The 25976-nt window shown below is 42.2% G+C and overlaps 2 protein-coding genes across 2 annotated transcripts; one reads left to right on the forward strand and one right to left on the reverse strand.

Moving 5' to 3' along the window:
* Positions 1-2864: 2864 nt before the first annotated feature.
* Positions 2865-14350, forward strand: LOC124010016 (rhodopsin kinase grk7a-like). The gene is made up of 4 exons (XM_046322318.1): positions 2865-3640; positions 4178-4621; positions 11795-12075; positions 12563-14350. Exons 1-4 carry the CDS (start codon positions 3044-3046, stop codon positions 12900-12902), a joined length of 1662 nt encoding a protein of 553 aa, XP_046178274.1. The 5' UTR covers positions 2865-3043; the 3' UTR covers positions 12903-14350.
* A 1321-nt stretch (positions 14351-15671) lies between these two features.
* Positions 15672-24308, reverse strand: LOC124010017 (sodium/potassium-transporting ATPase subunit beta-3-like). The gene is made up of 7 exons (XM_046322319.1): positions 24066-24308; positions 21833-21961; positions 21153-21251; positions 19920-20113; positions 19285-19335; positions 17784-17870; positions 15672-17580 (listed from the first exon to the last, which is right to left on the reverse strand). The coding sequence occupies exons 1-7, from the start codon at positions 24181-24183 to the stop codon at positions 17407-17409; spliced, it is 852 nt and encodes a 283-aa protein (XP_046178275.1). The 5' UTR covers positions 24184-24308; the 3' UTR covers positions 15672-17406.
* Positions 24309-25976: the final 1668 nt, after the last annotated feature.

Genomic DNA, 25976 nt, shown 5'->3' on the forward strand with positions numbered 1-25976 from the left:
ACTCCAATTTTAGACAATTTCCTTTTGTTCCAGTTTTCAGTATTAATGTTGTCCATTCAGAACATTCGTCTTCACAAAATGTACTTGACGCGCTGCTTAATTCAAACTCAGCATCCACTTCCGCCATCTTCCTGTCTCTGACATGCATGGTCAACTGTGGGACCTTCTATAGACAGATGTGTGCCTTTTCAAATCATGTCCAATCCATTGACTTTACCACAGGTGGACTCCAAGTTGTAGAAACATCTCAAGGATGATCAATGGAAACAGGATGCACCTGAGCTCAATTTCGAGTCTCATAGCAAAGGGTATGAATACTTATGTAAATATGGAAAAAGTGAAGCGGTCTGAATAATTTCCCGAATGCACTGTATTTAGCAAAGATGGGATAGGTCTACATTTTGTTATTTTGTTTCTGTAAGCCAGTTAACAAGCTATAATGGACTAACATTGGAATTGGAATTGAGTCCAAGGCAATACATAAACGATAATGAATACACAACCTGAAATGACCACATGTAATAGGTAGGAAATACCTTTTCTTGTAGGGTTTTTCTCAGACAAACAGAGCTGTGTCCCTGTTGCCCAAAACATTTAACCTCACCACAGTATTTAGGAGTAGTGGCACCTTTTCTAATAGTATAGGGTGAATAGTTAAAAATAACTAACTGTATACAGCCCCTCAGATTATGTGGTTAATATCATGGAGCATCCACCTGCAATACATCCCAATACCTATGACGACAATAACAAACAAACAAAAATAAAGAATGACACCTATTACTGTGTTGATGCAGTCTGTATGAGGGGACTAAATAATAGAAGTAGTCTGCAACATTGTCGCAGTAATATTCTTCTCCTTTGAATGGCTAATTAGGCCTAATGTTCATTATTAACAATGTCCCTTATCCTTGCACTACTATGTCAAACAACTAAAAAGTACACAACTCATTACACAACAATGTCCTCTTCTTTCAGGACATAAGCAGAAAGTCCAATTACTTCCACAGGAATCTTTTATAACTGGATCACATCCGGAAGCAACGTCCGCACAAGAACTGCTCGTCGGGAGCTTCATGAAATGGGTTCCATGGTCAACCAGCCATACACAAGCCTAAGACCACCATGGGCAATGCCATTCGGCTGGAGTGGTGTAAAGCTTGCCGACCATTGGACTCTGGAGCAATGAAAATGCTTTCGCTGGAGTGATGAATCACGCTTCAGCATCTGGTAGTCTGATGGACAAATCTGTGATGGTGGATGCCAGGAGAACTCTACCTGCCTCAATGCATAGTGCCAACTGTAAAGTTTGGTGGAAGAGAAATAATGGTCTGGGGATGTTTGTCATGGTCCGGGCTAGGCCCCTTAATTCCAGTGAAGGGAAATCTTAAAGCTACAGCGTACAATGATATTCTAGATGATTCTGTGCTTCCAACTTTGTGGCAACAGTTTGGAGAAGGCCCTTTCCTATTTCAGCATGATAATGCCCCTGTGGAGAAAGCAAGGTCCAAACAGAAATGGTTGGTTGGTGGAAGAACTTGACTGGGCTGCACAGAGCCCAGACCTCAACCCCATCAAACACCTTTGGGATGAATTGGAACGCCGACTGTGAGACAGGCCTAATCGCTCAACATCAGTGCCTGACCTCACTGATGCTCTAGTGAATGAATTGAAGGAAGCCCCATCAACATCTAGTGGAAAGCCTCCCAGAAGAGTGGAGGCTGTTATGGCAGCATGGAGGGGACTCCATATTAATGCCCATGATTCTGGAATGAGAGGTTAAACGAGCAGGTATCTACATTCTTTTGGTCATGTAGTGTATTTGATATTTGGTTTGGCAAAATGTATGAGCAACATCAATATGATGTCCACATGGTTCACTGTATTTAAGTGACATTGACACAGCAAACAGGAATCATTAGGAGATCAATCTGTACTGGCTCCACAGTAAAAATATCCAATCATTCCCAAACGATATGAATCGCTCTGATCTGTTGCCGATCAGATATCCTCCATTTAGCCTGTCACATGGCTGAGGCCAGAGGAGCCCTGGGAGGTTTAGTGCTCAAGGTTTAACATTTACTTTCAAATTTTCATAAGAGGATAAACTGTCATATTCATTGTAAGGGTATATGTGGGAAATTATAGCTATATTAAGAGATAAATAGAACATTTAGAATGTTTTAAACTGTGAGGAGTTTTAAGAAAAAGATGCAAATAATTGTATGTTTGCTCAAATGAAGAACAAGTTATCCCATGCAGTCAACAATGTGTCTCTGTGCTCTGAGTTCAGTGTGTGTGTGCATGTGCGTGTGCGTGAGAGAGAGAGAGAGAGAGCGGTGGGGAGGAAGGAGAGGCAATCAGATTACGAGTAAGCTCTCTGAAGTGAACTGCTGATACTGGGAGACAGAGAGCGAAAAAGTCAAGAGAGCTACCTTTGTTGACCTGGTTCTTTGCAAGGCCATTGTTTACTCTACTCTACTTACAACTCTTGATCCCTCTCTTGTTTTCAATAAATGTTGGTTTGTTGAAAACAAAAGGGCATGTGGATGAGGGATGTTTGAGTGAGTATGTGTGTTGTTTGTGTGTATGAGTGTGTGCAGACAGATCTTCTTCTTTCTTCACATCATCTCGCCCTTAGTTTTTAGTCAACAGAACTCGATGGGCCCCGCAAGTCACAGGTCGACAACGGGCCAAATATAGAGAGCCATAAATCCTCTTAGGAGAGAACCTTCTTACGATTCCCTTTCCGTGACCAGCATCTACGAATAGACCACACAAATATCCTTAAGTCAAAATCCCTCCCAGGTATTTAATTCTGAATGAGTAATTACTGGGTGTGTCAGTGTGTCTTAGGTCTGCAGGTACTTGTGGTGTAGTCGCTCATTCACACCCTGGCTTTGGAGTGAGTCGCACACTCACACAGACACGCACACTCACACAGACACGCACAGTCAGAAACACACTGCACCGAGCAAGGGATCCTAAGGAACCACTGAAGAACCCAGTCGCGTAGGTGGGACAGATCGACAAAGCCGCCAAGATGTGTGACATGGGGGGATTGGATAACCTTGTGGCCAACACGGCCTACCTGAAAGCCCAGGGTGGCGACGACAAGGAGATGAAAAAGCGTCGTCGAAGTCTGTCACTACCTAAGCCCGAGCTGTGTGTCGCCATCAGGGAAACTGTGGATAAGAACTTTGAGTCGCTCTGCGAGAGGCAGCCGATCGGCAAGAAGTTTTTCCGGCAGTTCCTGGCTGCTACCCCAGAGTACATCAATGCCGCTGAGTTCCTGGATGAGCTGAATGACTGGGATCTGGCGGAAGGCGCTGAAAAGGACAAGCAGAGGACAAATATGATAAACAAGTTCTGTAAGGACGCCTCCAAGAACTTCCTGACCTACCTCACTGCGGAGATAGCCGACAAGTGCAAGGCAGTGACGGACAATGACTTTGGTGATGTGATCAATGTTAAGGTGAAGGAAGCCACACGGGAGTTTCTGAAAGGCAAACCCTTCACGGATTACCAAACTAGCCCCTTCTTTGACAAATTTCTGCAGTGGAAGGAGTACGAGAAGCAGCCCATCAGTGATAAAACCTTCTACGAGTTCAGAACTCTGGGCAAGGGAGGTTTTGGAGAGGTAAGCATGTAGAAACCAATACAGCAGCAGCATGTCTTGGCAACATGTGCAACATGTGTCAGTAATATGTATCTGCAATATTATCTATTTATTGAATATGTAAAACCTTTGTGACAACAGGAAAATGCACACAAGAACTATGCACAAAATAAATGATTAATCCTATGTAGTCTTTCCCATAGTTTCACTGATGCACAGTGTCTATTAGTACAAAATACACCTCAGTTTGCACCTCAGTTTGTCTTTGCAAAGAAAGTTGACCCACAGTTTGTCTTCTCTCTAAAAGTTGAACCACAGATCTTTTTTTTTTATCCGTTTCATCACACCTTACTCTTCTTATGCATACTTTCAAGGTTGTATCATTATCGAGTTGTTCCGAAAGATGAGCATTGTCAATAAAAACCAAATGTCTCCTTGTTATAGAGCATAGGGGCAGTATCAAAGCTTAGTGTCATGAAGCGCCATTTATACAACCGTTAGGGAGCTTTGCTGAGGTATTCAGGAGTCCTCATTAACCCATGGCCTCCCTCTGTCCAGGTATGTGCCGTACAGGTGAAAAACACAGGCCAGATGTACGCCTCCAAGAAACTGTGCAAGAAACGCCTGAAGAAGAAACATGGTGAGAAGATGGCCCTGCTGGAGAAGCAGATCCTAGAAAAGGTCAACAGCCTGTTCCTTGTCAACCTGGCCTACGCCTATGACACCAAGACCCACCTGTGCCTTGTCATGACTCTGATGAACGGCGGTGACCTCAGGTACCACATCTATTACGTCAGTGAGAAGACCAAGGGTATTGAGATGCCACGTATCATCTACTACACAGCACAGATCTGCACAGGCATCCTTCATCTGCATGAAATGGATATCATATACCGTGACATGAAGCCAGAGAACGTGCTGCTGGACAGCTTTGGCCAGTGCCGACTCTCTGATCTGGGTTTGGCCGTGGAGCTGCCCGCCGGAAAGACCATCTCCCAGAAGGTAAGCCTGTTGAAGTTGGATTTTTTTAAAGAACTTGTAGTTGACTGTGACAATGGGAAACTATCAAAAGTCGGTAGCAGTAGGGATGGTGGAGAATGAAGAGATTATGAGAATGTCATGACAATGAAGGCAATAAGACAGAGAGTTGAAGACGCGAAAGGTTCCTTTATGATTGCGATCTGACAGCAAGCTTGCAGAAAAATGTCCTTTTCAACATAGTGTGACAATTTCAATGGTTCACATGTCTGTAGCTTCTAATGTATTTGCAAGGGACTTCTGATGAATTGTCAATGCCAGGTGCACCGGTTTGTGTCAAGAACTGCACCACTTCTGGGATTTTCACACAGTTTCCTGTGTGTATCAAGAATGGTCCACCAAAAGGACATCCAGCCAATTTGACAGAAATGTGGGAAGCATTGGAGTCAACATGGGCCCGCATCCCTGTGGAACGCATTCAACACCTTGTAGAATATGTGCCTCGATAAATTGGAGCTGTTCTGAGGGGAAATGGGGGTGAGGGGGTGCAACTCAATATTAGGAAGATGTCCATAATGTTTTGTACACTCAGTGTATAGGTAGGGATAAAGTGACTAGGCAACAGGATAGATAATAGACAGTAGCAGCAGCGTATGTGAAAAGAGTGCAAGAGTGCAATAAAGGTCTATGCAGATAATCCAGGTAGCTACACTACATGACCAAAAGTATGTGGACACCTGCTTGTCAAACATCTCATTCCAAAATCCTGGGCATTAATATGGAGTTGGTCCCCCCCTTTGCTGCTATAACAGCATTCACTCGTCTGGGAAGGTGTTTGATGGGGTTGATGTCAGGGCTCTGTGAAGGCCTATCAAGTTCTTCCACACCGATCTTGAAAAAAACATTTCTGTATGGACCTAACTTTGTGCACGAGAGCATTGTCATGCTGAATCAGGAAAAGGCACAAAATCGTCTAGAATGTCATTGTATGCTGTAACGTTAAGATTTCCCTAGTCCGAACCATGAAATGTTTCATCACTCCAGAGAATGCCTTTCCAGAATCCAGAATCCAATGGCGGTGAGCATTACAGCACTCCAGCCGACACTTGGCATTGCTTATGGTAGTCCTTGACCTGTGTGCGGCTAGTCGGCCATGGAAACACATTTCATGAAGCTCCCGACGGACAGTTCTTGTGCTGACGTTGCAGTTTGGAACTCTGTAATGAGTGTTGCAACCGAGGACAGACGTTTTTTTACGCGCTAGACGCTTCAGCACTCAACGTTCCCGTTCTGTGAGCTTGTGGGGCCTACCACTTTGCGGCCGAGCCGTTGTTGCTCCTAGACATTTCCACTTTACAGTAACCACACTTACAGTTAACCTTGGCAGCTCTAGCAGGGCAGAAATTTGACATACTGACTTGCTGGAAAGGTGCTATCCTATGACGGTGCCACGTTGAAAGTCACTGGGCTCTTCAGTAAGGCCAATCTACTGACAATGTTTGTATATGGAGACTGCATGGCTGTGTGGTCGATTTTATATACCTGTCAGCAACGGTGTGGATGAAATAGCCAAATTCACACATTTGAAGGTGTGTCCACATACTTTTGTATATATAGTGTATTTGGTTAACTATTTAGCAGTCTTATGGCTTAGGGGTAGAAGCTGTTCAGGGTCCTTTTAGTTCCAGACTTGGTGCACCAGTACCGCTTGCCATGCAGTAGCAGAGAGAACAGTCTATGACTTGGATGGCTGGAGCTTTTGACAATTTTTATACCTGCCTAGGATGAGCTATTAGATGATGGGGCTAAATATATTTTCCCTGGAAATGGGGTCCTGCCAGGGTTATGGTTAGTGACTTTTGACCTAATGTATATTCTATCTGGACCCTCTCTCTGTCTCTAAAGCATTTGCTGTAAATCTGGAGAGGGCTTACTGGATCGTTAAGGATCTGTCCAAGAGGAGACTGCCTTCATTATATAATCCATTTGATCCCTAGTGGTTATTATAGCCCAGCCAATTATAGGATGAACATTTTGGGGCTGAGTGACTGCGTTGAAAGTCAAGTTGGGGGTTTGGGTAGGGAATATGTCAAGGGGTGTCCTCTTGCAACAAACACTGATCTCAACAGTGAAAAAGAGATTCTGGGATCATTTGTGTACAGTTTACTGCCTAAACTTGTGTACAGCACCTTTGTGCTATTTAAAGATAGGCTATACTTATGTAGCCTATTGAGAATGTAGAATGGTCTCTATGGAACATGTCTGTTTTTCCAACAAACCAGGATTCAAAAATCTGACCAATCACAGACACAGTACAGGAGTTTGCAAGACAAAGAACAAAAAAACAGATAGTTTAGAAGCATCTCCTCAAATCAAATCAAGTCAAATGTTATTGGTCACATACACGTGTTTAGCAGATGTTATTGAGGTGTAGCAAAATGCTTATTTTTCTAGCTCCACTTAAATAACGCTGTAATATCTAACAAATAATATATAACAATTTCACAATAATACACACAATACACACAAATATAAAGTAAAATAATGGAATTAAGAATATATAAATATTTGGATGAGCAATGTCGGAGCAGCATAGACAAAGATACAGTAGAATAGAATAGAATACAGTATATACATATGAGATGAGTAATGCAAAATATGTACACATTATTAAAGTGACTAGTGTTCCGTTATTTAAGTGGCCAGTGATTTCAAGTCTATATAGGGAAGCAGCCTCTAAGGTGCTACTGATGGCTATTTAACAGTCTGATGGCCTGAGAGTCTCTTAGTCCCAGCTTTGATGCACCTGTACTGACCTCACCTTTTGGAAAACAGCGGGGTGAACAGGCAGTGGCTCGGGTGGTTGTTGTCCTTGATCATCTTTTTGGCCTTCCTGTGTCATAGGGTGCTGTAGATGTCCTGGAGGGCAGGTAGTTCGCCCCCAGTGATGCGTTGGGCAGACCGCACCACCCTCTGGAAAGCCCTGCGGATGCGGGCAGTGCAGTTGACATACCAGGCAATGATACAGCCCGACAGGTTGCTCTCAATTGTGCGTCTGTAAAAGTTTTTGAAGGTTTTAGGCACCTTCTTCACCACACTGTCTGTGTGGGTGGACCATTTCAGTTTGCCTGTGATGTGTACGCCAAGGAACTTGAAGCTTTCCACCTTCTCCACGGCGGTCCCATCGATGTGGATAGGGTGGTGCTCCCTCTGCTGTTTCATGAAGTCCACGATCAGCTCTTTTGTTTAATTGAAGTTGAGTGACATATTATTTTCCTGGGACCACACTCCTAGGGCCCTCACCACCTCCCTGTAGGCTGTCTTGTCATTGTTGGTAATCAGGCCTACTACTGTTGTGTCGCAAACTTGATGATTGAGTTGAGGCGTTCATGGCCATGTAGTCATTGGTGAACAGGGAGTACAGGAGAGGGCTGAGCACGCACCATTCGGGGGCCCTTGTGTTGAGGATCAGCGAAGTTAAGTTGTTGTTTCCTGCCTTCAACACCTGGGGGCGGCAAGTCAGGAAGTCCAGGACATCTTGAAGCATGCGGGGGCAGCAGACTGGGATAGGGAGAGGTTGAATATGTTGGTAAACACTCCAGCCAGCTGGTCTGTGCATGCTCTGAAGACGCGACTAGGGATGTCAGCAGCCTTGCGAGGGTTAACATTCTTAAATGTCTTACTCACGTCATCCACGGAGAAGGAGAGCCCACAGTCCTTGATAGCGGGCTGCATCGGGGCACTGTGTTATCCTCAAAGCGAAAAAAGGTGTCTAGCTTGTCCAGAAGCAAGACATCGGTGTCCACGACATGGCTGGTATTCCCTTTGTAGTCCGTGATTGTCTGTAGACACTGCCACGTACGTATCGTGTCTGAGCCATTGAATTGCGACTCCACTTTATCTCTATACTGACATTTGCCTGTTTTATTGTCCTGCGGAAGGAATAACTACACTGTTTGTATTCGGCCAAATTCCCAGTCACCTTGCCATAGTTAAATGTGGTGGTTTGCACTTTCAGTTTTGTGTGAATGCTGCCATCTATCCACAGATGTTAGGGTAGGTTTTATTTGTTGTTAGGGTAGGTTTTAATAGTCACAGTGGGTACATCATATTCTATATACTTCCTGATAAACTCAGTCACCATATCAGTGTATTCGTTCATGTTATTCATAGAGGCTAACCGGAACAAATCCTAGTCCGTGTGATCAAAACAATCTTGAAGCGTGGATTCCGATTGGTCAGACCATTGTTGAATCGTCCTTAGCACGGGTACTTCCTGCTTGTTGCCAAATGCAGGGCGGGAGAGGGCCTTGCAGGTATCCCGTAAGTTGGAGTAGCAGTGGTCAAGTGTTTTAGTAGCGAGAGTACTACAGTCAATGTGTTGATAGAACTTCAGTAGCGTTTTCTTCAAATTTTCTTTGTTAAAGTCTCCAGCTACAATAAACGCGGTCTCAAGATATGTGGTTTCCAGTTTGCATAAAGTCCAGTTAAGTTCTTTAAGGGTCATCGTGGTATCGGCTTGAAGGGGAATATACACAGCTGTGACTATAACCAAAGATAATTCTCTTGGGAGGTAATACAGTTGGCATTTGATTGTGAGGTACTCTAGGTTGGGTGAACAAAAGGACTTAAGTTCCTGTATATTATCACAATCACACCATGAGTAGTTAATCATGAAAAACTCACCCCTGCCCTTCTTCTTCCGGGAGAGATATTTATTCCTGCCTGCGTGATGAACTGAGAACCCAACTGGCTGTATGGACTCAGACAGTATATCCCTAGATAGCCATGTTTCCATGAAACAGAGTATGTTTTCAATCCTTGATGTCTCTTTGGAAGGAAATCCTCGCCCTGAGCTTGTCAAGTTTATTATCCAGAGACTAAAAATTAGAGAGTAATATACTCGGAAGTGGTGGGTGGTGTGTGTGCCTCCTTAGTTGGACCAGAAGTCCACTCCAAATACCTCTTCTCCACCTGCAATGTTTTAGGTCAGCCTCTGGAATGTTTAAAGTTTTTTATTTTACCTTTATTTAACTAGGCAAGTCGGTTAAGAACAAATTCTTATTTTCAATGACGGGCAGTGAACAGTTGCTTAACTGCCTGGTTCAGGGGCAGAACGACAGATTTGACCTTGTCAGCTCGGGGATTCGATCTTTCGGTTACTAGTCCAACGCTCCAACCACTAGGCTACCTGCCTAATCAGTTCAACGGCCCTGGACAAAGGATCTAATTCGGTTACCGCCGCTCTGATATCCAAAATGTATTCCCGGTTGTATGTAATAACACAAAAATATTCTGGGCTAATAATGCAAAGAATAACACTTAAAAAACAAAATACTGCAAAGTTGTCTAGGTGATTCAAAGTAGACAAGGCTAATTGTGTTAATTGTTATAATTGTGTTGGTACCCAGGTGTTTAACTGATACTTGATGAAAAGTGCATATGTGGAATACTTTTTCCTGTGCTAGTTCCTAAGATGATGTGTGTATGTGTATCAATCATGTGAACCAGACTACCATTAGCTGTCCTGTAAAAATGATTCATTAGAGAGTTTTACAGATTGGGGCATCTCTGCAGGTCAATAGTGGCAAAGAGCAAGTTGCAGGCTCTATAGAAGCCCAGTAAGCTCATTATCCAGTGATCTTCTCTGGTCCTCATTGGCAGACCAGGGAGCTGTGGCTAACCCCCCAAAGGCTTGGCTGGCTTTGGCCTTTTAAGCCTCTTACTTAGCAGGCATTACACAAATCTGTTCCCTGATCAGACTGGTCAAATAAGGTAAACCATACATTAAAGAATGTATGTGTAGTGTTGTTATTTCTTGACTATGTATTAGTGAGCCCAATAAAATAACTTTGCCTGTGGGGTTTCATGTAAAAGCATTCATGTCCACATTGTTGGGCAGTTTTAAAGTGATTTAGATTTTACTACAATAAAAGTTGAAAAGGTCATGCAGAGTACCCAAGGTACTCAATGGAGTAAGCAAGGTGATCTCTCCCTTGGCCATTGCCCTTGGATCTACAAAAAAAGTCAAGGAATTAGAGGACAAAGTTGTTTGGCCAATGTTTGGCCAGCTGTTTGGCCAATGTCCTCACTGAGTCAAGGCTGGACCAATCAGGTGTTTGGAGGGCTTTGATATAACCAATTACAGGGAGTATTCCATAGCTGATGAAATAAAAATCCAATGCAATCCATGTTTTGGAGAGGTGCTTTCAATGTGCTTAGTGTTTAAGCCCCGGGTCAATAGTCAACTTAAGAATGGGAGTGGCAAGTCCATTCCGCTTAAATAAGTGTACAAGGAGAAACCTGGCAAGCAGGCCTGCTTAAACTCATGCAGGATAATAATCTAATAGATATCTGATACCAGTCAGACAAGGGGAGAAGCCCTTGAAATCATGCTAAAGATTTCATTTATAGGGCTTTGGTAGCAAAGTGTGCTTGAAGGTACCATCCTCTAGGTTCCCCAACTGGTGGCCTGCAGGGAAAATTTATCCCCCCCAAGTTTTCTAAGCAAAACTAAATAAATAATTTGTATTTTATTTTATGTTCATTGTTGGCCATAAAAGACTGTAAAAACATCAGGAAATGAGCTCCAAGTGATTTTAATTGTGGAAATCTGTTCCCAAGTATTCCCACGCATAATAGAGCGATACATGTGATCATATACAAAGCAAGGTTTGAAATGATTGTTTTAGTCAAGAAAAAAATCGCCCCATGGCTGAATCTAGTTGATGATCCCTGCTCCACAGTACAAGACCACAGGTTTGATCATTCTCAACAGGATGTATTACTAGTCACATTTGTAATGCTATGATTGTGCATGGTTATCCATATAGATGTGTGAGTGTCTGTCTGTCTGTCTGTCTGTCTGTCTGTCTGTCTGTCTGTCTGTCTGTCTGTCTGTCTGTCTGTCTGTCTGTCTGTCTGTCTGTCTGTCTGTCTGTCTGTCTGTCTGTCTGTCTGTCTGTCTGTCTGTCTGTCTGTCTGTCTGTCTGTCTGTCTGTCTGTCTGTCTGTCTGTCTGTCTGTCTGTCTGTCTGTCTGTCTGTCTGTCTGTCTGTCTGTCGAAAATGTGCCAAACTAAAACTAAAACGTATATTTCAAACATACTGTACAATGATGAGTTGTCCTCTTATTGTCTCCTTCATCTTTTTAACCCTACTCCCTGAATCTCTCTCCTACCTCCCCTACCCCGTCCCAGGCTGGAACCGGAGCATACATGGCCCCTGAGATCCTACAGGATGTCCCCTATAGGACGTCCGTGGACTGGTGGGCCCTGGGCTGCAGCATCTACGAGATGGTGGCCGCCTACACCCCTTTCAAGGGTCCCGAATCCGGGAAGCAGAAGGTGGAGAAGGAGGAGGTGCAGCGGCGCATCATCAATGATGAACCCCCATGGGAGCACAAGAACTTTGACGCGCCCACCAAGGCCATCATCCAGGAGTTCCTTAAGAAGAAGACTGATGAACGCCTGGGCTGCAAGTAAGAGCATCGGTCCGTCCAGGCTACGACTCATATTTGCAATCGTAACAATTCTCTATTTTCTACTGATGTTGTCATTTATGAAGAAACAGCCCTTTCAAGTCAGGTAGCTCACCATTGCTGGGATAATAGCGTTTTGGCTGTCTGGCTAGCTTGATGGCAAGGGTTGGCCATTCCTTTTCAATTCCATTCAATTTCCAGTTCCAAGTGTTCCTTATTGAATTGGAATGTCAGTGTACTTCCTGAATTGACAGGAATTTAAGTGGACTTGACCCCAACCATGTTGATGGCAAACATGCTAGCATGCTGATACAACAGATTTTCAACTCGGTTATTAGTCATCTACCTACATTACAATTGATCAAGGCAGAATCAAGACTATCCAATGCACTCCGAAAACAACTAGTCAACTGTGTAGTAAACCTATTTAGCCTTGACCTGCCAGTATGATCCTAATGCGGAGGTGTCAAAATTCTGTCCTCTACAGGGGAGGAGGCGAGGATCCCCGAAAACACGAGTGGTTCAAGGCCATCAACTTCCCTCGTCTGGAGGCTGGTCTGATCGACCCACCTTGGGTGCCCAAGCCCAACGTGGTGTACGCCAAGGACACTGGCGACATTGCTGAGTTCTCTGAGATCAAGGGCATTGTGTTCGATGCCAACGATGAGAAGTTCTTCAAGGAGATTGGCACGGGAGCCGTGGCCATTCCATGGCAACAGGAGATGATAGAAACGGGACTGTTTGACGAGCTCAATGACCCCAACCGGAAAGAGTCTGTTGGGGGGGGTGACGACGAGGGAAAGTCTGGCACGTGCACACTGCTGTGAGCAACCAAAGTTGGCACATATATGCACAAGTGTGTCATCAACACATCAACTGATTCGCTCATGTTCTGTAAAATTACAACCAAAAATTTCACACACAAATTATTTTACAAGGGAGGAGAGCAGCAGGAGAGAGAGAGATGAGGTATCCTTCCCTGGAACGGGTTGGTTGCCATTGATTTTAGTAGCCAAATGAGGCTTTACCAAGATTGGTATTGTCTCTTCAGATTGCAGCTACTCCCAGATGTTTCACATGATGTAGTAGTGCCCTCCTGGTCAACATGGAGTAAGAGTAAAAGAGTAAAATACAACAAATTCATATTGTGGATACAAAAATATTATAAGATTAATGGATAAATACAGGCCTCTGTTTGCATACAACCTGCACCAGAAATATTAGCATATGCAGACAGCAGTGCTAGCTCTCAAACCTAGGCATTGGCCACAATGGAGCACGATATGCTGAATGAATTAGTTCAGGAATATGGTTGGGATCTCGATCTTGATTGTGGTGCATTAATTTAATTTGATACGGCTATGTTTCTTTTCTCGCTCCCCCAACCCCCCTACATTCCTTTTGCCTCTCTAAAGGCAGAGGTGATAACTTTTTTGGGACACTTCACCTATATTACAAATTTCACCTGGAAGCAATCAAAAGCAAATAAATTATGATTTCTACCAACAGAAATGATTTCAAATGAAATGTGGTGGAGGTAAAATGTATTTACCTACAGTGACTCTTCAACTTTAAACCCAGTGAAGTCAATCACTACATTTCCAAGCAGGTGGACTTCACAGTCCAGCATCTAGTTTTATTTTAAAACGGTGTTGTATATGAATATAAATATGTATATTTATGCAGTGAGAGGGGAGAAATCCACAGATTAGGTGCTAGTCAGAACTGGAAGAATGCTTAACTCTTGTGTTTGGGAAGGTTCTATGCCCTGGTTTGCCAGGAGAGAGGAATGTAGCGAAAAGACCGTTGGACTCTATATTCGAAAGTTGAACATTTAGAGGAGTTGTGTTCTTGTACCAGAACCCCCCCCCAAAATGTGAATTTTTAGGGCTTTCTTCCTCCCTGAGATATGTGTGCGCACCTTTAACTAGAAAATTGCTTCCATTGATGTGATTTGTCTGAAGTTCGAGATATATGTACAAATCTCAAGTTAGAATCTAGTTAGCTAGCTAGCCTTCAAAACCAAAAAAAAATCACATTTCCCTTTTGTCTTGTCTCAAGACTTATTTCATATAACTTTAAATTGACAAACTTTCCAGATCTTGACCAGTATTATGTTTTTACAGTAAATATGTTAATTATACTCTGAATATAAATATACTTGTAAATATAATATGAGAGAAAAACATTACATATGCTACTGTAGGAATTTCAGACATATATCAGGGACTTGCTTGAATTTTGAATTATTTGAATTAAAAAAAGATGTCTTTTACAGCTTGTGTTTTTTCTTACTACCTGCGGTGGTCAATCCTAACCCGGATGATGCTGGTACTCCCAATCAAAGCCGGTTGTGATAGAGCTTGGAATCGAACCAGGGTCTGTAGTGACACCTCTAGCACTGAGATGCAGTGCATTAGACCGCTGCACCACTCGGGAGCCCCAAAATAGATGCATTACAAAATGGCATTTAGCTACTGAAAAGGATAGGTGGGGAAAATAGAGCTCAACCCTCGGATTTGTTTAGGCGACCAAATCAATAGACTACTGGGGGGGAGTAAGCACAGGGTGAAAGAGACATGGAAAAGGAATGAAAGAGTGTGAGAGGAAGCAGAGCAAGAGATGTATAAAGAGAACACTGTGTGTTTTTTATTCGTTTTTGAGTGAAACAGAATGGGTGGAGGGGACATCCCTGACATTTACCCCAGTGCGGCATTTCGCCCCCTTACTGCAGAGACGATATTCCAAGGGCGGGGCTTAGTGACAAAGGTAGAAGAAGCTCCTAGAGCTAAAAGCAGAGAGATGATCTTTTAAGGAGCGGGACTCAGGTGTTGACAGCTATTGATGGTGAAGGACAGTGCCTCAAACTGTTGGATCCTAGAGTTCAACATTGTATCGCTATTGCCTGTCGCAGGGATTTTCCTGATTGATTAGAAATTCAAGCTTTTCTGATCATGACATTATCCTCCAAGATTGAAATGTACTTATCCCCAAACCAATATCCTATTTTTCCTGATGGTCTATGTTGTAGTCACATTCTTGCATCAGCCTTTGAACATAGGCCTACTATACAAGTAGTGTAATACCTTGGCTAAACATGTAGCCAATAAAGCTAGCAAGTGAATGTGTAAGGTTCTGAACATATTAGTTTGCTCCAATATCCTTACAAACAGTGTCACGATGACTGGAATCAATAGCAAGCAAGAAACATTATACTTCTCTCGGCAAGCAAGCCCCTTCAATTAATGTATTCCTCTATATCAGTTTAAGGTAAATTACTTATGGTAATCAAAGTAATTATCTAATTGCCAACCAAGCTCCTTTAATTGAAGCTGATGCATACGATCCACTACTTGTGAAAATGGGTGATTAAACACAATTATCGCATGAGAGCAAACCATTAGGTTACTACTATGCTAAATATCACCACTGGGTAGCACCATCGCAAGATTCCTTCCAGCAAGCAAGGAAGGAATCTTCAGTCGACCGATTTCTGTCTTAATGCTGCTGCCCTCTTGTGGTAAAAGTAGAATATCACATGTTACTTGCATCTGGACAATCAATAAATAACCACACTTAATTAAGAGGACCACAGGTTTGATTTTTTTCCCCCTCCCAAATCACCTTTTAATCCATAATTGTTGCACAGGTCTTAAGGCATCCTGCATATGAAGTTGTTCTTTCAAGATGTAGGTTCCATTTCAGACTGTATAAACATAGCTTTGAATATGATCATATCCTGTAAATATTTCTTTAAATTATTTCTTTACAGTGCTCAGACATTGTTCTGTGACAGAAAAAAAATACAGTGTGAATCCATTAAATATATACATTGAGAAAGACAGACACAGACGGTAGAGTGTAGGAGAGAGAATATATAGACAGACAAGCATTCAGACCCAAAGATAGGTACATATACATACAAGGATATATAGTACATAGACACAATGGATTTCATTTACACAGCGCTTTCTTCATAGGTCTCCAAGCGCTTTACATTGTGTGTTGGGGTGGTGTGTGCGTGCGTAAGTGATGTGGTGTGTATGTGTGTGTGTACGTGTGGTAGGATAACTCCCCTCAATGTATAACACCCACCTGGGCGTTGCACAGCAGCCATTTTGCATCCGAACGCTCACCACACAATGGCTATTACAGTGGCGAGGTATAGGGGTAAAGTAAACAGACACATAGACATGCAGCCGGGACAGACAGACGGCACAAGACTGGGTTGTGTTCAGACTACACCACACATACTTATCTACAGTTCCCTATTATAATATGACGAAGTTCAAAATGTGGTCCCAAGAGGAAAAGGGTCCTCAAAGACACTTAATTGTTGAGGTCATCTCGGTTTGACAGTGTTCAACTGTCTTTGACCTTATGATTTAGTTGTCCCTATGTGATTTTGAGGAATAATTGTTGGTGAGAGGGTCAACTGTAAACATGATTGTATTGGCAGTGGATGAATGAAAGTGAAATACAGATTGAGGCTTACTCCTGACTGTTGATCCAACCCATAGCACTAAGCAAGGATCTAGGTTCAGTTTACCACATTTAATCTTCAATCTAAACCATTGGGAATAGAAAATAAGCTCCTAGATCAATACTAGAGCACTGGGTCAGACAACAAAAGCCGACTAATAGAAGGGAATGATGGCCGTTAGGTTGGTAAATCGTGAAAGACTCCTGCTAGAATGAGATGATGAAGGATAGGAAAAAGATGATGCCATATTATAGTAAACATAGAAGCAAACAAGGGAACTAGATGTTCCGTTGAATTCGGCAGGTTTACCGTTTTTTTCCAGGAGATACAGTAGTTAAAAATGGATGACATCACTGCCCTATCCTTCTTTGATCTAATCCCAAACCGATCTCTCACCCCCTACCACGAGGCACTATTCTAGACCCGTTTTGAGTGTGATGTACTGTAGATCTAAAAGGCATGGTATCCTCTATTATATGATAATTGCTCTATCTAGCACTCTTACTATGCTTACACATATCCAACACTATCAGAAGTACAAGATCGTGTCAACAAGAACCTAAAAACAAGTTATTCAAATCCAGGATTCGGGGTTCACAGCACTGCTGTTTTTTAAGCTTTCCCTATCACACCTAACCAGAGACTAACCTGTAACACCAGATGAGTAGACTATCTGGCCAATCGATGAACTACCGAGGCAGTATGAATAATACCAGATTTGAATGTCCCTCGCCTAGGATATGGAGCAACGGTGGAGGGATTGGTTTGGAATTCGGCCCATTTGTATTCTAATAGGAATCGTCCGGGGAAGGTCAGAACCACATTTCTCCACACTATCCTCCTCCTCGCTACTCCCTACTCTTTGACTGTGATTCGAAGGTGACACGGCCCAGGAACTTGTCTCGATCGTCATTGTTGCGCAAGTCAGATCCTTCGATCCGGCATTCGATGGTCAGCTCTGTGTTGTAGTCGTCCTTGTTCAGCAACAGCTTAACCGCAACCAGGGGCTGCACATACCTCTCCTACAGTAAAGACAAGAGGGGCAAAGGAGTGGAAGGGAACAAATTATAATTGACCAACAAAGACTGTTGTTGCTCATCCAACGGTCTTCCAAATTATTGCATCATTGTATAATAATGCTTTCCGATATAGCACCAACCAGTACAACAAGACAAAAGAAATGGATAAAGAAATGGATAAACTTTGACCTTTCACGCAAACTTACATGAAGCTTATTGCCGTAGTAAGGGAAATACATTTTATCGAACCGCCCCTCACTAGGGAAGTACTGCATCTGTATGGGGGTGTCCCTCTGAAGAGGCAAAGGAGGAAGAGAAAGAATAATAGTCAACACAGAAAAATGATAAAAGAGCAAGAGTATGTATATCCTATCCCATGTCTACTGTTGGGACTTCATATAGATCTGAAAGGGTTGGATAGAACAGCTGAATGAACCATAGGTCCATCCAATGGTCTTCCAAATCCTTGCATCAGTAGATAAAATGCAGCGGTGAAAGTAGATTTATTTATTCCCGGAATGGGATCTCCTATGTAGCGCATGCACACATTTTTTTAATGAGCCTAAGAGTACAGACATGTCATTTAACTGTCAAAATGTATTTACCTTTTAATAGGGCAAGAAGACAACCAATCATGATGTTTTCATCTGATTGTCAAACAATTACTATTTTTTTTAAGTAGGCTACATGTTCGTCCACTTGCCTAAAAAAAACCAGCATCTATTAAAACACTGAAAAGGGTAGGCTAATCACGTTCAACAATTGTCATTACATTAGGCACACTTGAAGCCAGAATTGATTGATGCGTCCAACTGCTGTCTGTGCGCATCTCGGTCCTGGCCAGTCATCTATGCTTTCGCAAAATGTTAGTGTTCATGTCGAACCACAGGACATTTTGGAGTGTGGCTGACAAGTGGTAATGATAAATTATTGTGTAATAACCTACAGTTTTCGTGTCATCTTTGTATTCATTATTGTGATAGGCTCGTATTTAACCAGTACACTGTACCTGCACTATTTAATTTGCCTGGTACTCTGTACCGGACCGGCTTACTTTCTCCTCCGGTTAATAGCCCTCTAGGTTGTGTGTCAATTTTGCCATATTGCGCACACCTATCAAATATTTTTCAGATCTACACAAGTTCATATGAGTATGTAAGAATAATATATTATCTAAGATTTTGATATATTCCTAAAGCTGCGTTCACTGTAATGTAAAACCATTCGCTTTTACATTAAGCAACGCCTACTCTTTCTGGGCTCCATGAGAGGTCAGAGTCAATGGCCAGTTCGTATAATAACACTGGTAGGTTCTAAAAGGTTCCTATTATAATGTTGGTATGGTGCATCAAACAGGACCACAAGAAGCAAAAGCAACTCGAAAATCAAGCAGATAACACAATAGAGCACTTACAAAGGGGGGAGACAACAAAACAACCCTGTAAGTTGCTAGTACAATGCAAGTTATTTCCACGAGGTAGTAACTTGCATACTGTATAAACATATACACTTCCACATCACTAAGCTTACCCTAAACCTTCAACTGGAACAATGCAGAAAAACAAAATCAAACCAAATCAGGAAAAAAGAAGACACAAATATCAACATAAACAATAAATAACAAAAATGATATAAAGGTAACCAGAGTGTATGACTATCTTCAAACACAGACAAAAACACACATACTGAGATCATGATGACATTTACCTTTGCTGTGCAGTTGACATAGGGATCTCCACGCGGCTTCAGCCCAATGATCTGTGAATGGAACACCAATTAACCAATCAACGAATCAGAGAGCCGCAGTCACACAATCGGCTGATTTAAATCATTACCATCAATGTGGTCTACTCTGAGCTATCCAATGGGATAGAAACATATATAAGACAGGGTGAAAAGGACAGCAAAACTTAATAATAGAGAATGGTAACAAAGAGAAGCAAATGGAAATAACTAGATTGAGGAGGAGAGAAATCCACTATTGGCTAATGTCGTCTACTGATACATGCAAGGCTCTTGTGAATGTGTATTTGAATTGGGACTGGTGAACTACACAGCACTGCCCTGGATTTAATTGGGTCTGCACTTATCCAATGTGCACTTCATCAGGAGCCGAGTGTAAGTCAATGACATGCATCTGGTGAGTATTGGCTTCATCCCAATTATCTACCATTTTCCCAAAATGTGCACTTCCCTGTCATGGATTGAAAGGTGGTGGAAGCCAATGCTTAAACCAATCCAATGTTTTTAGATGACGGGGAGTATGCGAGTACACACTTTGGAAAGAGAGAGAATTGGGACACAAATATGTATCCAAAGAGAAGAGGGAAAGGAGGAGGTACCCTATTCATTTTGAGGAGGATACAGGGTCTCCCCTCGGTGTAACCGAACGTGGAGTCGGACAGGCCGGAGCAGAGGCTCAGATCGCTCCTCTTGAACTGACAAACCTTCCTCTGCTCGCCCACCTCGCCCTCCTGCTCAAAGTAGCCCCCCGCCGCGCACGCCACATTCCTCTCCTGCTCCGTGTCATTATAATCTGAGAAAAAAACGATAATGACAGACTTGTATGACTTTTTATTATTGGTCTATTAGTCTCGTGTTGCCATACCTCCAAAATCACATCAATGTCACACCTCCCTTGGAGGTCTGGTGAATTTTGAATGATCGGGCAAGATTGTTATTGGATGTTACATTTCAATAACCTGAAAAGGGGATGTTTCTTTTTTTGCTGAGTTTATGAACTAATTTACCATCTGGTGATGTCCACTCCATTCCGCTAAAACAGTAATTTCAGGCAGTCTTTTCAAACAGGTCTTACACAAAAAGGGCATTATCATCATCAATTTCACAGGATCATTCCAACCTCATAGTGTGGAAATATTCAGTAGCTTGTTGTGCGGGATGGGCAATTGAATGCAAGCGTAACAAAAAAAAGTTCATTGTGAAAACATTTAGGGCCTGTGTCTATCTATGGGCAACAGTAACCAGCTGCTTTTGCACAACGGTTTGACTATTTTAATGTTTAATGTTTCTTTTGAAAAAAATATTTAAAAAGGAATAGTTTCACCATATTAAAATGTGAGGTCACGTAACAGGGAAGACCATAAAATGAGGGACAGATTGTTGTTTTTGTCCTTGAAATGAATCCCTAATCACATTAAAGAAATAATAATCTTCAGAAATGACTTTGTCAAAGCAACAAAATAATTAAGGCTTTACAATGATGGTGAAAAGTTGAAGAAATGATGGGGTTAAGTGGGTTAAAATCTTCCTAGAGGATGTCAAAATGCTCCATTTGGGCACTTTATCGTCTTTATTCATATTATTGAATTGATTAAGTTTATTAAGTTTTCAAAATGTGTGCAGAAGTTCTACTTAAAATGTCAAAGGGGCTCAAAAGGCACTCATTTTTTGGAATGACCCATAATGCAACATTGTATTTCATAGATATGCCAATAAAGCATGATTGAAAAGTACAAAGAGAGAAGAGAGAGAGAGAGAGAGAGAGAGAGAGAGAGAGAGAGAGAGAGAGAAGGGCACAGATTTGGCAAGGAGACAACAAAAACCATACTAACGTTGCAGGAAAGACTCTAAGGTCTGGACATACTGGGCAAACTGGAGAGGTTGAGATCTGTTAAACAGCATGTCCAATTGCTTGGGCCGGATGACCAACCCTAAGAAACAGAGAGAGTAGAGTATGAGATCACGACTACCTTCATCAAAAATACCTGGTAAAACATAGTTAAATCTACTGACAAATAAATCAGGGTCACCAATGTTGTGTGGTAAACCCAGAAACAAACAGTAACCCTTAATTTAAAGGATACCTACATTAGGGCTTCATAACACATTCATAACAATACATAACACATTCATAACCCATACATAACACATTCATAACAATACATAACACATTCATAACCCATACATAACACATTCATAACCAATACATAACACATTCATAACCAATACATAACACATTCATAACAATATTGACCAATCGTAGTCCACAGGATTCTCAGGATTGAAAAATGCTAACTATCCGTGCTAACCGACAAAGCGTGTGCTCAAAATCAACAAAATACAACAACTCTTGGATATTTCAGTTCCGTTTTCCCTCAGAATGTCCTTGTACGCAAATAAAATACCCAATAATAAATAATCTGCCGAATCTCACCCAATTGACTGATTAGTTGATTTATTCGGTTGGTTGGATGATTGATTGAATAAATCATCTCCCTGTGGTGCTACTCACCTGGGTGTGGCACCCGGTCGCGGTACTTTGGCACATAGTCGTCCAGTGTTAGCAGCATGACCCAAATGGTGAGGACGAACATTCCAGCCAGGAACGCATAGAACACCAGGTAGAACAGGAGAATGAGGCCTGTAGAGAGAAAGCGAGAGATCAATCGAGAGAGAGATTAGCACGATTCCAGACTATGTTATCCCTCCGAGCTAAGGTCTACACACCTGATCAGACGAGGGTCGTTTGGTGAACTGCCTCTGCCATAGTAGCATATCAATGTGTATTTAGATCATTCATCCATGTAAATGTAGACGTTTCAATAAGGACAGCTTTCCATGTAAATAACTGGATAAGTAGGAAAGGAGAGATAAGGACCAATTTCCAGCCTCAACATTTTGTTGAGCAAAGGTATGCATTTTGTTTTCTTATGATGATAGGCCGAATGATCAAAGATGACAGAACAGCCTAGCATTTTGACTGAGAGGTCCATGTCTGAAGCCTCATCAAATGACAGGGCTGCCCATGAGTGCTCGGTGCTGGGCATTGGGCAACCCATAAAGCTTTAGAAATATACACTGACTATACAAAACATCTTCCCATGACATAGATAGACCAGGTGAATCCAGGGGAAAACTATGATTCCTTATTGATGTCACTTGTTAAATCCACTTCAATCTGTGTAGATGAAGGGGAGGAGACAGGTTAAGGAAGGATTTTTAAGCCTTGAGACAATTGAGACATGGATTGTGTATGTGTGCCATTCAGAGGGTGATGGGCAAGACAAAAGATGTAAGGGCCTTTGAACAGGGTATAGTAGTCCTAATGTTTGGTATACTCAGTGTATTTCGATCCAGCCCATCCCCAAGAATTGGTACATAATTCAAATCCTGCATAACTGCATGTTAATGCATATTAATGTCTATTGTAGAGACCATATCATGTTACAATGGATGTAAGCAATTCATATGAATCCATTGAACAACCTGGGCTATAACATAAGAACTGGGACTACCATGCAAACAGACAATCAGGTTGTTCACCACACACTACAGGCCTCCAGCCTACACCTCTCATATAGCCAGCAGAGAATGGAGGATTTCCAAAATATTTGCCTGCCCTGTTCTACCTCCCCCTCCCACCACTCTCCTCCAACACATTCCCATCATGCACCTGCATCTTGATCAAGGGGGAAACCCATTTGACCTTGACAAGCATGCTAATGTGGGAAGCCATGCAGCCATAGAGGGAGGAGATGTTGGGACAGAGTGAGAGAGGAGAGGAGCATCCCACTGCGCAGCACCACACAGGGTCTTACTGCTAGCTGCTAGCTCGCATAGATTTAGCCGAGCTTGCTCACCATCTTCAAAGTAACCATAGATTACTGCTATAAATTGATGATTTAAATTCCATAAATGTGAATACTTTCATATGATCTGTGTGTGTCAGTGGTATATCTCACTAGTAACACCAGTGAAGGTTTTAACATCAAGGTCTTTACATAATCATGCTAGCTGGTTGTTAGCCATAAACTGGTCTGTTCCAGAGGATTCACATGCACATACACGTGCACACACACAAGCACACGCTGCAGGGTTTTTTTGTGCATACTACTGATGTAGTACGATACACTACAGGGCAGATATTGATGATTTCTGATCAATTTGTTGTGAAAAGGGCACATTCATTTAATGTATGATCTAATCTGAATGAATATAATTTGCATATAGTTTATAATTCCAATTTGGGGGGTTACCGAAGAAGGCCTAGACAAGGTATAGCTCACCTTATATATCATACACCGTGTATTTGAGTTGTAGACTATATGTCTATTTGTGGTCTCAATGGAAATACACTGATTTTGGTTTCTAATTATTATGCTTAAAAGTGGGCTTGTCCTATTCATCTGTCTTGAGCTAATCAGTGCTGAAATGTACAAAGTGTCACACACACGCACCATGCACACACGTATGCGCGCGCACACACACATCATGAGGCTGACAATATGATGCTTCAAAACCAACGAGACAGAAATAGATTCATTGTCACACTATCAGGCCACCACTGCCTCGCAATGATAGACTATGAATGAATGGGTGGATATAATATAATATTACTATCCGATATTAGGCTGTGACAATATGCACATCACAAATCGAATAGCCAGCAATTATATTAATACAAATCAAATAAAAATGGTTTCAGACAGTGGGCTATGCCCCAGCCCCGGTCCAGGTTTTCTTACCCCAGCTCTTCGCTGTGCGCCCACAAAACTCTCCGGTCCTTGGGTTGAAGATAGAATCTTTCCAGTTTCCAGCATTCTCATCCTCTTTCGCCGCCGGTTTGTCTTCATTACTTGCCATTGTGGAAATTTTGGGATGCCTTTTTCTTTACAAATACGAGGAACACCGGGCAATGGTATGAGGCGAAATCAGGGATGTAGGCGGTATGTGGTTGGGTCAATTGTTGGAATGGAATGGGCGGCACAGTGAAGCAATGATGCTCTTGTTGATTTTTTCTGTTGAAAAATCTGTGACGTTTTCTGCCACTAGCGGAAGCCTCGCTCCGCTACTCAAAGCGCTGCGGCTACAGTAAAATAGTCATGATAAAAGAGCGGCTTGGACAGAGAAGCCTAGATAGCCAAGACACTAAACAAAACGCTATAATAACGCTGGATTTATCCATTTATCATGACCTGAGAAAATTTGATAATATGGGGTACCTAACAAATAAGATGCAAACTGGAAATATCTAGAGATTATGGTGTTGACAATAGGCCTATGCTTTCCATACAGTAATATGCTATTTATGAATTCCGACTGTGGTAGCCTAGCACACCTATCATGGAGCCTATTCAGTCAGACTACATGGAAAAAATATGTGTGAGTTGTGCTGACAATGAGCATCAACCTGCTCTCTGGTGTGTGTGTGTGTGTGTGTGTGTGTGTGTGTGTGTGTGTGTGTGTGTGTGTGTGTGTGTGTGTGTGTGTGTGTGTGTGTGTGTGTGTGTGTGTGTGTGTGTGTGTGTGTGTGTGTGTGTGTGTGTGTGTGTGTGTGTGTGTGTGTGTGTGTGTCTGGTAACCATAAGAGACAACACATTCTTTCCAGTGTTATTTAATCAAAGTTACCCACTTATTTCAAATTCAGAAAGATTCATGCTGAATTTGCAATTAAAATAAAATAATACTGAAGTGTGTCACAACCAGTGTTGTTAGGAGCCCCCCCCCCCGCGCACACACATCCACTGACTATTCATTCAACTTTATTGAATTTACTTTATTGAACTGACACACACACATACACACACACAAACATTAAGTATCCATTCAACTTTATTTGCTTTGCGAACCTAGAGTTTTGTACTTACTTGAAAAAAATAATGACATTATTCCTTATATTGTGTTGTTGTAGCCTAGGAAGGATACATTCCTTGTCCCTAAAAAACGAAATCAATAGGGTAGGTAGCTTTTCGAGTAGTGTGCCCGGGGTCTGGGAGCGCAAACTCGGGAGCTCACAGTAGGCTACCTATGATTTCGTTAGACTATCTGATCACATTTGTTTCTTTCACTGTGTAAATTGACTGGATATATTCACTGCGGTAATAATCCCAAAATTTAGTTGAGGAATTATAGGGTAATATGCGTACGCTTCTAACTATATCTTGAGTTTGTCCTCGTTGTTCTGTTGCACAATTATGCACCTGGCCTTTCTGCTGCCTCGGCTATTCCTAATCAATCTTGTGTAGTCCCAGGGAAAGCCAAACTACAAAAGCTTGTAGGACACTTATTTCAACTTATTTTCTTTACTAATAGCCTATTAGGTGAGACAGCACGATTGATCTTGCTTCCTGAAAGTAAAATAGACTACAGCATAAAGAACGGGTGGGGAGTTGGAAAGGAGAAGCCCATATGTTTCTATAGTAGGCCTATCTTACATTTACATTTACATTTAAGTCATTTAGCAGACGCTCTTATCCAGAGCGACTTACAAATTGGTGCATTCACCTTATGACATCCAGTGGAACAGTCACTTTACAATAGTGCATCTAAAACTTAAGGGGGGGGGGTGAGAGGGATTACTTATCCTATCCTAGGTATTCCTTAAAGAGGTGGGGTTTCAGGTGTCTCCGGAAGGTGGTGATTGACTCCGCTGTCCT

Source organism: Oncorhynchus gorbuscha, linkage group LG22 (assembly GCF_021184085.1).
Source record: "Oncorhynchus gorbuscha isolate QuinsamMale2020 ecotype Even-year linkage group LG22, OgorEven_v1.0, whole genome shotgun sequence".
Taxonomy (NCBI): Eukaryota; Metazoa; Chordata; class Actinopteri; order Salmoniformes; family Salmonidae; genus Oncorhynchus; species Oncorhynchus gorbuscha.